This window comes from Desmodus rotundus, chromosome 7 (assembly GCF_022682495.2).
Source record: "Desmodus rotundus isolate HL8 chromosome 7, HLdesRot8A.1, whole genome shotgun sequence".
NCBI lineage: Eukaryota > Metazoa > Chordata > Mammalia > Chiroptera > Phyllostomidae > Desmodus > Desmodus rotundus.
Genome location: NC_071393.1, coordinates 52,602,525 through 52,616,480, shown reverse-complemented (window position 1 = coordinate 52,616,480; position 13,956 = coordinate 52,602,525). Strand labels below are relative to the sequence as shown.

At 37.3% G+C, this 13,956-nt stretch overlaps 1 protein-coding gene across 2 annotated transcripts in view; it reads right to left on the bottom strand.

Moving 5' to 3' along the window:
* BAZ1A (bromodomain adjacent to zinc finger domain 1A) overlaps window positions 1-13,956 on the bottom strand; it is a 76,541-nt gene that overhangs the window by 22,917 nt on the left and 39,668 nt on the right. For both annotated transcript variants that reach the window (XM_053928294.2, XM_024551325.4), the window contains exons 10-17: window positions 13,667-13,762; window positions 12,777-12,915; window positions 11,353-11,499; window positions 7,408-7,503; window positions 7,063-7,287; window positions 5,722-5,887; window positions 5,348-5,461; window positions 347-471 (exon numbers count right to left, since the gene is read on the bottom strand). In XM_053928294.2, coding sequence (XP_053784269.1) covers window positions 347-471; window positions 5,348-5,461; window positions 5,722-5,887; window positions 7,063-7,287; window positions 7,408-7,503; window positions 11,353-11,499; window positions 12,777-12,915; window positions 13,667-13,762 — 1,108 coding nt within the window. The remainder of the gene's footprint in view (window positions 1-346; window positions 472-5,347; window positions 5,462-5,721; window positions 5,888-7,062; window positions 7,288-7,407; window positions 7,504-11,352; window positions 11,500-12,776; window positions 12,916-13,666; window positions 13,763-13,956) is intronic.

Below are 13,956 nucleotides of genomic sequence, written 5' to 3'. Positions count from 1 at the left end.
AACTTTCTAGTAGGCCTAATATAATGTAGTAAATACAAAAACTCAACAAAATTCACTGACTAACCAAAAGTGGACGTTATGAGAAACTAACTATTAAAGAGATAGGAGTACTTTCTCCTCCCCCTAAAGTATGAGTGACATGTAAATAAAGACCTAATCATAAATATACTAATGTAACTTCATAGCACCATTTAATAACAGAGTGGTTGCAGCTATGGGTTGAGCATTTAAAAAAGAAATGGAATCACAAACAAAAGTAATATAATACATATTTCAGAATAGCTGGATTAATAAAGTGCCTCAATTAAAAACAAGTAAGCATGTCCTTAAGAAATTTCTGTATTACCCCGTCTGCTTCTTTTATGTAATCCTGGGTCATCTTCATCTTCGGTGACCGTATCTTGGTCTACTTCCTTTTGCTCTATTTCTTTGCTCTCAGTGCTAGTATCAAAATCTTCCCTTTCTTCCTCCCTTTAGGATAAAAACAAAGATTATGTTCATCAATGAATATATGACTCCATTCATAAAATTTTTACTGCCTGCCTACCAAGTGTCAGGCACTATGCTTGGGAAGTAATGGACAAGATGACAACAGAGTTTATAGTCTTGCCGAGAAAACATGAACCATTGTGAAATTAATATATATAAGAAATACTAAGAAAGGAGAAGTTCAAGGTGCTACGAAAGCATATCAAGGAAAACCAAATCTAGTCTCAGGATCAAGAAAGGCAGGCTTGGTTGGCCCTGGCTGGGTTGTCTCAGTTGGTTGGAGTGTAGCCCACACACCAAAAGGTTGCAGGTTTGATTCTCCCTCAGGGCACATACCTAGGTTGTGGGTCTGATCCCTGGTCAGGGTGTGTATGGCAGGCAACCAATCAATGTTTCTTTCTATCTCTCCCTCTCAAATAAACAAACATATCCACAGATGAGGATTAATACAAAGAATAAACAAAAGGCTTGCTTGAACAAGTGACATTTAAATTGAGAGACTGGAGAGACTCAGGAGGAATAAGGCGGCAGAAGAAATCTCCATTTCCACTAGAGGTGGTAATATGTACAAAGGCACTGAACTGAAGGGAACAGGAAAGAGCACATAATTTTGAGAATGTAAAATAAAAGAAATAATCCAAGATATGGGTGATCATACTGGGCCTTGTAGGCATTATTCAAAAAGCAATGGAAAAAAAAAGGAGAAAGAGAGAGAGAAAAGGCAATGGTAAAAAAGTACAAGAGTTTAGTAAAGGAAATGGTATGATTAGTAAGCACTTTGGCTGCTTTGTGGAAAATTATCTGGCAGAGAAGGTAGATGAGGGGAGACCAGCCAGTGGTCACTAAAATTGTCCAGGTAGTTGGCTGGGAGGTGATGGTGGCTGAGTAGAAAGAAGATAAATAGACAAATAGGGGAGGAAAAAGGTAGACAAATTTCAGATATAAGGCAGAACGAACACAATATAAATGTTTTACTAATTGGTTATACTGTCCAAATTAAAACTAGAATTGTATAAATCTTGACGTAAATTCTACCATTTATATTCTACGTGCAAAGTGAGCTTTGCAAACTCAGATGTATTCAGGAACCAGAGATAATGTAAATGAGTGAGGCTAGATGAGCACAAAAAATTGAAGTTGTGGGACCTATAACCTGTTTATTTCTTTTTTAAAAAATGAGATATTGCAAAGAAAAAAATTGTAACTATGTGAGAAAATGACCATTAACTAAATGTATTGTGGTAATCATGTCAATATATGCATATGTTAAATAATTTTGTTTCACACTTTAAACTAACACAATGTTTTATGTCAATTATATCTCAACATAACTGGAAAGTTTATGAAATGTAAAAAAAAAAGAAGATATAATTCACATACCATAAAAATCACCGTTTTAAAGTGCACGAGTCAGTGGTGTGTCGTATGCTCACAAGACTGTGCAATCGTCACCACAATTTAGTTCCAGAACATTTTCATCATTCCAAAAGAAAAGCCCCATAGTAGTCCCTTCCCATTTTCTCTTCCCCACTGGCCCTGGTAACCACTCATCTACTTTCTGCTAGGATTTGTCTATTCTGAACTTTTCACATAACCGCAACCATACAATACCTGACATTTTAGGACTAGCTTCTTTCCCTTGGCATAATGTTTTCAAAGTTCATCCAAATTGTAGCATGTGACAGAGCTCCATTCCTCTTTTTTGCTGAGTAACATTCTGTGTGGGTATACCAATGAAGGGGCATATCTTTTTGTTTATCCATTCATCAATTGACAGACAGTTGGGTTGTTAGCATTTTTTTTTGGTTATTAGGAATAATGCTGCTTTCACATGTGAACGAAAGTTCTTAATTCTCTTGGGTATGTACCTATGAGTGGAATTTCTGGGTCATATAGTATCATATGGTTTAATTGTTAGAGCAACTGCCAAAAGAAGCTGTATAATTTTATATCCTGCCATCAATGTACAAGAGTTTCACTTTCTTACCAACACTTGTTATTCTCTCATTTGCGTTGTGACATCCTAGCGAGTGTCAAATGGTATTTCACTGCGATTTTGATGTGCATTTCCCTAGGGACTAATGACATTGAGCATCTTTTTGTGTGCTTTTTATGTATCTTCTTTGGAGAAATGCCTATTAAAATCCTTTGTGTGTTTTTTAATTGGGTTGTCTTTTTATTGTTGAATTGTATGAATTTTTTATCTTAATATTTTGGATATTAGACCATTATCAAATATATGATTTACAATATATTTTCCCATTCACCGGGTTGTCTTTTTACTTTCTTGACAATGTTCTTTAAAGCACAAAAGCATTTCATTTTGATGAAGTCCAATTATCTATTTTTCCTTTGGTTGCTTGTGTTTAAGGTGTCATATCAATTAACTTTCCAAAGGCATCCAAATTCAATTTCTTAAAGTGTTAATGGCCTTATAAAATACAGGTGTTGCAAGTTTATGACCTATGACCTTCAGATTTAAAAGGTATTTTTACATATAAGTGTGAAACACAGTGTACAACTGTGATGATGGTGGTGGTGGAGGGGGCGATATACTACGTTAATGCTAGAAATACATTACCGGTTAAACATAGCCTATTAAAAGTTTTTGGGGAGAACCAAGATGGCGGCGTAGGTAGACACACTGCACCTCCTCGCACAACCAGAACTGACAGAGAATCGAACGTCAAGGAAGTCCCACACCAAGGAAATAAAAAATAAACATTCATCCAGACCAGTAGGAGGGACGGAGACGGGCAGCTGGGGCGGAGAGGACTCGCGTTGCTGTGGCAGGACTGAGACTGGCAGAGTGCAGGCAGTCTGACCGCTAGCAGACCCTGCGGCGCCACATTCGCACACAGATAAACCGAGAGGGCCAGACTCAGAGTGGCGGAGAACAGGGCAGGCAGAGCAGCAGGTAGCACCCCGCAGCCCCACATCGCACACAAATAAACCGGACAAACGGTAGGGAGCGAAGCAGACCGCGTAACCCAGGGCTCCAGCTCGGGGAAATAAAGCCTCAAACCTCTGCAGCAGGAGAGACTCCCAGCCTCACAGGAGAGGTCATTGGAGAGACCCACAGGGGCCTAGGGCGTGCGCAGACCCACCCACTCGGGGACCAGTGCCGGAGGGGCCCAGTTTGGTTGTGGGTATCGGAGTGAAAGATTGGGGTCCAGTGGAGAGGGGAGCAGGTGCCTTTGCTTCCTCTTGGCCCCTCCCCCACGTACAGCGTCACAGCCCAGTGACCAGCGTTACCCCGCCCTGGTGAACACCTAAGGCTCCGCCCCTTAAAGTAACAGACACACCAAGACAAAAAAAAAATGGCCCAAATGACAGAACACTTTGAAGCTCCAGAAAAAATACAACTAAGCGAGGAAGAGATAGCCAACCTATCGATGCACAGTTCAAAACACTGGTTATCAGGACGCTCACAGAATTGGTTGAATCTGTTCAAAAACCAGATGAATAAATGAAGCCTATGCTAAGAGAAACAAAGGAAAATGTACAGGGAACCAATAGTGATGCGAAGGAAACTGGGACTCAAATCAATGGTGTGGACCAGAAGGAAGAAAGAAACATCCAACCAGAAAAGAATGAAGAAACAAGAACTCGGAAAAATTAGGAGAGGCTTAGGAACCTCCAGGACATCTCGAAATGTTCCAACATCCGAATTATAGGGGTGCCAGAAGGAGAAGAGGAAGAGCAAAAACTTGAAAACTTATTTGAACAAATAATGAAGGAGAACTTCCCTAATCTGGCAAAGGAAATAGACTTCCGGGAAGTCCAGGAAGCTCAGAGAGTCCCAAAGAAGCTGGACCCAAGGAGGAACACACCAAGGCACATCATAGTTATATTACCCAAGATTAAACACAAGGACCTACATCCAAGATTACTGTATCCAGCAAAGCTATCATTTAGAATGGAAGGGCAGATAAAGTGCTTCTCAGATAAGGTCAAGTTAAAGAAGTTCATCATCACCAAGCCCTTATTATATGAAATGTTAAAGGGACTTACCTAAGAAAAAGAAGATCAAAAATAGGAACAGTAAAAATGACAGCAAACTCACAGTTATTAACGACCACACCTAAAACAAAAACAAGAGCAAACTAGGCAAACAACTAGAACAGGAACAGAACCATAGAGATGGAGATCACATGGAGGGTTGTCAATAGGGGAGTGGGAGGGGGAGAGAGGGGGGAAGGTACAGAGAATAATTAGCATAGATAATAGGTGGAAAATAGACAGGGGGAGGGTAAGAATAGTGTAGGAAATGTAGAAGCCAAAGAACTTATAAGTATGACCCATGGACATGAACTATAGGGGGGGAATGTGGGAGGGAGGGGGTGGACAGGATGGAGTGGAGGTGGGGGGGAATGGGACAACTGTAATAGCATAATCAATAAATATATTAAAAAAAGTTTTCTGGGAAATTTTAGATTTCCTGGAAGTAGTTTTATTTTTATTTATTTATATCAATTTTTAGAGAAAGAGGGAAGGGAGTGAGGGAGTGAGAGAGAGAGAGAGAGAGAGAGAAGCATCGATTTGCTGATCTACCCAATTGTACATTCACTGGTTGACTCCTGTATGTGCCCTAACTGGGGATCAAATCCGCAACCCTGGCACATTGACACAGTGCTCCAACCAACTGAGCTACTCATCCAGGGCCCCTAGAAGTACTTTTAAACACAACACATGTATTCTTGAAGACCATCTATACTATGTATCTTTCACAGACTCACTACACAATTATTATACCTATAGAAAATGAATTTTCTAAAAATTTTTAAAGCATTTTAGAGGTCAAGGTGCTGATATTTACTCCTATGGAATCAGATGAACAGTGTAATTCAAACCATACCCAATAAATGTATCTGCAGCTGAATTTCTTTGCTCATCTTCCTTCAGTTTTTCTTGTTTCTCTTTCATTTTTTGTTCTTGCTCCTTAAGTTTTTCTGCCTTCCTTTTACGAATTCTGAAAGTTAAAATAACACTTTATAGTCTATCTGATGTTTTTAACTTTAGCATCTTGCCTTTAATCATCAAATTATGGAAAGTATTCCAAATGTTATCACAAAACCATAATGTAGCAATCCAGTCATAATGTTTTAGAGTAAAGCCAGCAAACATCATAATGGGGGTCAATGTCACATTACAGTCCAATGTGAAATATGGTTCTAGATGCAAAGAAATAAACAATCTTCATTAGCACAACTAACTATAATTGTCTCTTACCTAGCAGCTGCTTCTTCTCTCTCTTTTCGATGTTGTTCTGCTTTTAACTCTCGGAACTCCTGCTTCGCCTGTCGTAATATATCAACATAATCTTCAATAAAATCCCTAGTAGAAACTAAGGTCAGTAGTTTCCCACAGAGAGCATGAAGTATCTTCATTTTTTCTCCTGTCAAAAATTGGTAAATAACTTCCTTATTATCAATGACAAAGAAGGAATTGTGTTCAAAAAATTTTAATTTGTGACTCAAGGTGAAAATGCTTAATAAAGAATAGGGGAAGTCTCTTAGGGTCATATGCCAATGGCATATCTTCAGAAAAAAAAACAACTTTGAGTTCAATTTAACAGTTATGTGATATATAAGGCACTTCTTTTTTTAATAAAGATTTTATTTATTTATTTTTTAGAGAGGGGAAAGGGAGGGAGAAAGAGAGGAAGAGAAACATCAGTGTGTGGTGGCCTCTCACACACCTCCTACTGGGGACCTGGCCTGTAACCCAGGCATGTGCAATGAGTGGGAATCAAACCGGTGACCCTTTGATTCGCAGGCCAGCACTCAACCACTGAACCACACCAGCCAGGGCATATAAGGCATTTCAAATACTAATGACTACCAAATACAGTTAAGTAAACATTAAACATTTTAACTACAAAGAGTTTTTTTTCAAGCTTTAATTTTTAGGCTCAAATATATAAGGTTCAAATCAAAACTAAATTATAACCACAGGATTTAAAAAAAAATGGCAACAGGCAAACTGTGACTGTGAAAAGACTGCTCGAAAACATAGGCATAAATTCTGAAAACTGTATGAGTGCTAGGAACTAAGCCCCTCTACTTCTATTATAAGTTCTGTTCTCTTAATCATATCAAATTAAACTCTATGTATTTTAATATAATTTTTACTTAAAAAGGAAGTGAAAAATGACTTTATCTTAACTTTTATACTGTTTCTCATACCTTAAACACTTACTCAAGCAAATGTGAAGATTTAGCAGCAACAGCTTAAACTTCGTCTATACTAATTACTGAAAGCTAATTCTCACTTATTCTTTTAAAATTAGTAGATTCATTAGACAAAACAAAAACTTTTTAAAGAGTAAAAACCCCCAAATGGAAAAGAAAAGAAAATTATAAGTAATTAAAGCTAACAGGAACAACAATAGTAGTTTCAATTAGGTCACTGCTGGTATTCTAACAGTCTTTTAAAAGACTGTTTTCTCTCTTTCTCTTTTAAAACTGCTTATCTTCTAAAATTTCTCCTTGGCTACCGAGTTTTCTGGGTGTAAGAGGCATAACAGGGTAGAAATGGAAAGGTCACACAAATTCCAACCTGCAAGTTTACCTGGTGTCAAATCATACACTGAAGTGCTTGACAGTTTCTTCACTAGACTGGGGCTGCTTAAACGAAGCTCCATGCAGGCGTCATCTGTAGCATCAAACCCTCCTCGTTTCTGGTATCTGTACTTTGCATTTGCTGATGTCACATCAGCACCTGAAGCTAAGATGTGTAGTCTGAGGATTTCAGAAAGAGTGCAGCTATCAAGATCCAAGCTTTTCAAACTGCAGCCTATGGTTAAAAAAATGAAAATAGTCATTTAGAACATAAAACATAAATCCTCAGCAATGTAAAGTGTACCTTTATAAAATAAAAATAAAAAGCCAATTGAAAAAAAAAGCCCACACATACCCTGGTGCAACTGCGGCCATGCAGCTGCCAAAGATGCAACTGCAGACAGTGCAGATTTTGTGGGGTCTGCATCTTCATCCAAAGCCTCTGTTAAATCTTTAAGGAAATAAATACTTTATTCTAGTGCAGATTAAAGTTTGAATATTTGGGAACAATGCCCTTTTACAATGACCAAAGAAACAACAAACAGCTTAACATTCACAAACCTCAAAAGAACCAACTCTAGGTACAAGCATCATTTGCATGCTACATAGCCTCCACTTAAAACTGTAAATCCTGTGACATGGACTGCACATTAACATGTTCCTTCCTTAACACAGAGAAGACAACTTCCTAGTTACCAACCAGATGCACATGCACATTCCAAAACATGGTAAAATACACTTGAAAATTAAAGACAAACCTCCTTGCTCAATATAACTTCGGAAAAGTCTACTTTGAAAATCAGAATCCACTTGAAGTATTCAATTTTTTACAAACATTTTAAGATTGAATCTTAACAAAGTATAGGCTGTAATCATCAGAAAACAAGCACAGAAAAAGAGCTAAAAGAACGAAGACAGCACCGCTGTCACTTAACCACTGGTTTGTCCTATACATTTAAATTGTTTTTATTTTGAAAATGGCCCAACCTAAGAAACAATAGGATGATTTTCCTGTATTTTCCAAGTAAATTACTTTAGCTTTGAAAATAGTGCTTAGCCTACAAATAGGACTAAAGAGAAATCTACAAATGTATTTAATGCATTAGTATATATATTTATTTCTAGAAGTGTCAACTATGAAAAACTTTAAGTTTACAAAAAATCCTTCTGTGATATCATAGTACAGCAGACACAGCTTCAGGCTAAAAGTCAAATGATGTATATTCCCATCTTAGCTCTGCCAGCCCCTAGTTCCACGTTATATAGTCTTTACGCAAGTCACTTAATCGGCTTCATTTTTCTTAAAGGGATGAGTCTAGATCAGCAGTTTTCAAATTCTTCAATTATTTCTTAGAAGCCAATATAAAAGAGATTAAAGATGCCCTTGTTAAAGTGGGGTACAGAATCCCAGTCCAACTTTAACAACTGCATGGATTAGACTTTGGAAAATCACTGGTCTAAACTGGTTCTGTGGTTCATTAATCTCCTACTATATGACTTCCTTCCCAAAGTTCACAAGCTCACAAAATAAATCTTAAAGAACAAAACTGCTGTCCTTTACTAAAGGAAAAAGACAGCTCTGGTATCCTGTCGAATTACTGTCATTGACGGTTTCATGGCACTTAAGACATAAGCAGTAGCACACAGAATAAATTCTCTGACTAAATTTTACATACATGCAGAAGTCATTCCTACCAGGCCATGAATCTAGTCCAAACAGACATTATATTCTTCCTCACCAGGGAATTACCAAACGTAAAACTTTCTCAATTTTCATTTTATATATAAAACCAAACAAACTTAAAATTAACAGGCACTCTAAAGTTACCGGCATCCTCCTTCGCAGCAATCGCCACGTTCAACCTATTCCATCTATAGTACGTTATAATTTCCTAGGACAAAGGCTATCAAGCCTTAGGAAATAGGCAACCAACAAAATGAGTTTTCTTTTAATTGTGTTAAACTAACATGTTAAAATATGTATTACTTAACTCAATTCATCTGTATTACTCAATTCATCAATTCACCGTATATTACTCATTAATTCATCTATACAGGAACTGTAAATGCCTCTCTAGGACTTGCTTAGGGATGGTCACTTAGGTACATCATACCAAGAGAATATGTAATTGAACTGTATGTGTTACGACTATCTAAAAGATACTTCTATCATCATAGTAATCTAGAATTATGTATATAAAATTCCAATACCAAACAAGAGATCTCAGCGAATATGCAAAATTATTCTATATGGGGAGGATAGTCGTATGCTTTGAAGGGCTTGTAAGTTTAAATGTAAGACTAAAGTGAGGAACAGATATTTTTAATTAAGAGTTTAAAAACTGCTGCTAAAATTTTCCCAGAGTTGATATAACAACAGAGAGACCAAAGGCCACAGAAATTAGATCTTCTGGAAGACACAGAATTTTATGGACAATGCTAGGGAAACAAATATTCAAATTGTCAAATCCTTTGCCATTATAAAGCTTTAGACCAGTCTGCCCGAGTTTGCCTCTCATCACTTTCTTACTAGCTGCGTGTCTTTGGGCAAGTTCATGAAACTCCTTAAGTCTAAGTTTCCTTATATGTAAAAGGCAGAAAGTAATCATATCTACTTCTCAAGGGTGATAAGGGGAATAAATGAAATAATGCATATATAGTGTCTTGTATCACTTATGAGCTATGTGATCTTCTGTAAATAACCTCACCAAACCTCAGTTTTCTCGTCACTAAGATAAGTCCATAGTTTTCTGCCCAATTTCTCCCTTTCTAGAAAACATTTTACTATTAAGGCCAGTTAAAAAGGAAGGAAGAGACTATTCAATTGCTTCAGGAAAACTTTTCTGTTACTAAGATGGGAGGACACATGAGACGCTTTGGGGAACAACGCAGGGCCCTCATGGAGACTGAAATCACTACGTAAGATGTGGTCAGTAGTAATAGGAAAGTGAGAGAAAGGTGAAAAATTCCCAAGTATGTTTTTTCCCCTCCCTGACATTTAAATTTTTAAAAGGAGAATTAAAACCTTTATTTAATGGCCAAAACTTATTCAGTAACCTTACATGTATATTTATAGACAGTTCTGTAAAGAAGAGCTACAAAAATTACAGATCAAACAAGTCATGAATACAAAATATAATGATAATACAAATCCCAACAGTCACATGTATTTTCCCTTTACACTAGCTGATTTCCCGACACAGTTTTCTTGTCACCCACTTGTTGCCATCGGGACTTCCAAAACTACAACATTCATCTGCTCCAAGTCCTGAGTTAAATACAGTTTTATGTCTTGCATTAAGGTCAGAACTTTGTTAATAACCCTGTGATGGTATTGGTTATTAAGACAACCTAAGAGCTACAAGAATAAATATGTGCTAATTGTCTGTCTTACATAATCCATCTTTAGGGCTAGTACTTGTCCTCTTAGATAATGTAAGGCCAGTAATAGTATTTGAATGGAGGAATATCCTACCTTTTTGTACCAAGATTCTGCTATTAAGATGTCTCCCAATAGTTATTTCTTATTGTGAATTTTTATGCAATACACTAAAGTATTGTTGAATAAAGCTTCTGACTCTAAATCTCATAGGTGGCCAAGTTCACTGAGAATATTATTTAGGAAGGCAAATCAACCTCTTAATAGAAAGGCTTGACAATTCCCCTGAGGTAAATCCTAAACAAAATATTGAACATACTCTCTTTTAAAAATAAAAAAGGGTTTATCCAAGAATTATTCCTACATTAATATGTACCACACAATGACTCTAGATATCTTTAAGTACAGAGAATTTAAAGAGCAAAATTTCTAGTTCAAACTAAATAGCAAAGTAAAAAAAATTAAATTTTACTTAACTCTGATTTTAAAACTGTCAGATGTAAAATGAAACCAGCAGTAGTATTTTCAATTTAAAGTACTAAAAACAATAATTAAAGTACTTCCTTAGGTGGAGGCAAACCCCCCCCCCCCAAACAAACCCAGTGTTACTTAGCAGAATCTCTTGGAATTAAGATACTATTCAATGAAATCTGTAATGCTACTACATCATAGGAGAATTCTAAAGGAATAAAAATCAAGACAGACTGGGGAGGAAATATTTTAAGGTCATCAGAAACAGGACACATTAAAACAAAGTTTTTATAAAACAACTGATAATGTGTTCCTAGCATATGACTCAAGAATTTGGTACTTTGAACAACTATATTTTATAACCGTAAGAGCCAAGTTAATTTTTAAATAGCCTTCAAAAATGAGTGTCCTACAAAGCAACTGTCAATCAACAATAACATGAATTCTGACCTTTGGTGTCAGCATCAGTTATTTGGTCTTTGGCTACTTCCTCTTCTTCTTCAGCTATCGCCTGGAAGATGGCAGTCAGGAAGAAAAAAAGCAATTCACATAGTGGGCCTTCACTGTCATTTCCTACAAGAGCTTCCTCTAACATTTCTGTGAATAAAATGTTTAAAATGAATTTAAAGTTCTGTTCATGTACTGAGAAAAACAACTCCAATGGAATAATAAACATTTCAATCAGTGATAGCCCATTTAACTATTTTCTTAAGTGACCATTTATCAAAGTAGAGCAAAGTATCATCTAAGGCAAAATCAAAAAACAGTTATAACGATTACAATAAATTCCAATACCATCATAACCCAGAATCACTGCATTCAAGAAAGCCAAATTAGACTCAGTAGATCAATGCAATATTTCACCTAAGTTGAAATTTGAGGTGCAAATTAAGGCACATCTCTAAAATTACAATTTTATTCTAATGTGAATAACAATGTAAAGATTTGTTATTGCTGCCCCATGTTCTTAAAAGCTATGTGGGACATTACTTGTACCAAACAGTGCACAGAGGAGGTAAGCAGCAGCAGCAGGGGAATCCTAACGCCGCATCGAAGTCATAAGTGTTTCTTATCTAATTCATCTTACTTAAACCAGCATCGTTTAGATCCTCTTGATCTGTAAGGCACAATATTCATACCTTACCTCCCTCATAAAGAGAATGTGAGGGAATGTAAGAGCCCTCCTGAAGAACAGACTCTTTATTAAAGTAGAAGTGGCATTATAATTCTGTCTTTGAGGGTCTTTACTTGGATCTTAAGAAATTATTTTACTATTTGACAGCTAAAGATCCAAAGTGTGATCCAATGTTCTCCTCATACTAAGTTAGCTCTTAAAAATATTTATACAAAGTAAAATGTATGTAAGTACAGAGGCAGAACAGGATCACAAATTAAAGGCAGGCATCAGCTTATCTCCAAATACACCTGATATCAATTCCTTCCCTCCCTGCACTTATTTGCCAGGCTACTCTCAAGAAGTGGAGAATATTCTTTTACCCCCTTGCACCTCAGCAGGCCTCACCAATGGAATATGGCAGATATAAGGCCTGTCAGTTCCAGGCCTCGTTTTTAAGAAGTTTCCTGGCAGTTTCTGTTTCCTGCCACACAAGAAGGGTAGGCTACCTTCTGGAGCAGGACACTGTGTGGAGGGGCGTGAAAGTACCAGGCACGTGCGTGAAGAGGCAACCTAAACACATAGCTGGGGAAGCCTGCAGATGACTCCAGTTCTAGCCACCGTCTGACTGTAATCACGTGAGACTCAGGAGAGGACTAGAGAGCTAGGTCCAATGGCTCCCCAGAACGTCGAGAGATAGTAATTTGTTCTTTTAAGCCACTCATTTTAGGGTGAACTACAACACAGCCATAGTACTTGCCTAGGGATACTCCCTCAGGAAATTCATCCTGAAGATCAAACAGCTCTCCGAATGCATTAAGGAACTCTAAAACCATCAGAGCATCACCGAAGATTTCAGGAGGTAGTCTAGTTTTCACTGGAGTTGGTTCTGGAAGTTCCTGCAAGATTAAACAATTTATGTACCTATTTGAACCAAGCATAGGGAATTGCAAAAGGTAGATTATGACATACTCTTTACCCAATAAGAATTATTTCATGTAGACTACATGGTTCTCATCCTGAATGTTAACCATAATCACCTTCAGAACTTTTAAAATTATGGATGTCCTAGCCTCATTCCAACTTTACTAAACCACAGTCTCTCAAGGACTTTTTCCTTCATTAAATTAAGACTATAACTTTAGGCTGAAGTGTATTTCTGCCCGCCTTTCCCAGCAGAGAGGGACTTTTAACCTAGATTCTGGGGTCAAGACAGTTGTGCCAATATTATCTTCGATGGAACAGAGTTAATCTGCCATCTACTGACTTAGAATTACTTCCTTATAAATAGAGCTGAAGGAGTTTGGCTTGAACATTTTGATTTTCTGGAGATGGGAAGAATCTTTACCTAGTAACCAAGCTAAATGCATGCCTGGCCCCCCATGGTTATTGGATTATCAATCCAATGGTTATTGGATCCCCGTGGTTATTGGATCATAAAAATGACCAATTATTTCTGCAGAATAAAAATCATTATTCAAGCTTGTTAGGAAATGCTACCTTGAAAGTCTAAATATGCATTTGCTTAACTGGCTATTTCCTCTCAGTTAAATATGAAGAGGCCACTATTAAAATGAAAGACTTCATCAGCAAAGCCACATAGGCACACAGAATACGGGTATGTGAAAACATCACATAACAAACGTATACCTTAAGATCATCACATTCCATATCTTCTCTAGGTTTACTCCACTGTTTTAAGTGTTCCATATATTTTCGCTTTTCTTCACGTAATTTCTCTCGTTCCTAAAACAAAAGGTTAATAAAAATTCTTATAAATAGAGCGCTGATTAGTGTGGTTCAGTGGATTGAGCGCCGGCCTGAGAACTGAAAGGTTGCCGGTTTGATTCCCATTCAGGGCACATGCTTGGGTTGCAGGCCAGGTCCCAAGTTGGGGGTGTTCGAGAGGCAGCTGACAGATGTTTCTCTCCCTCTCTTTC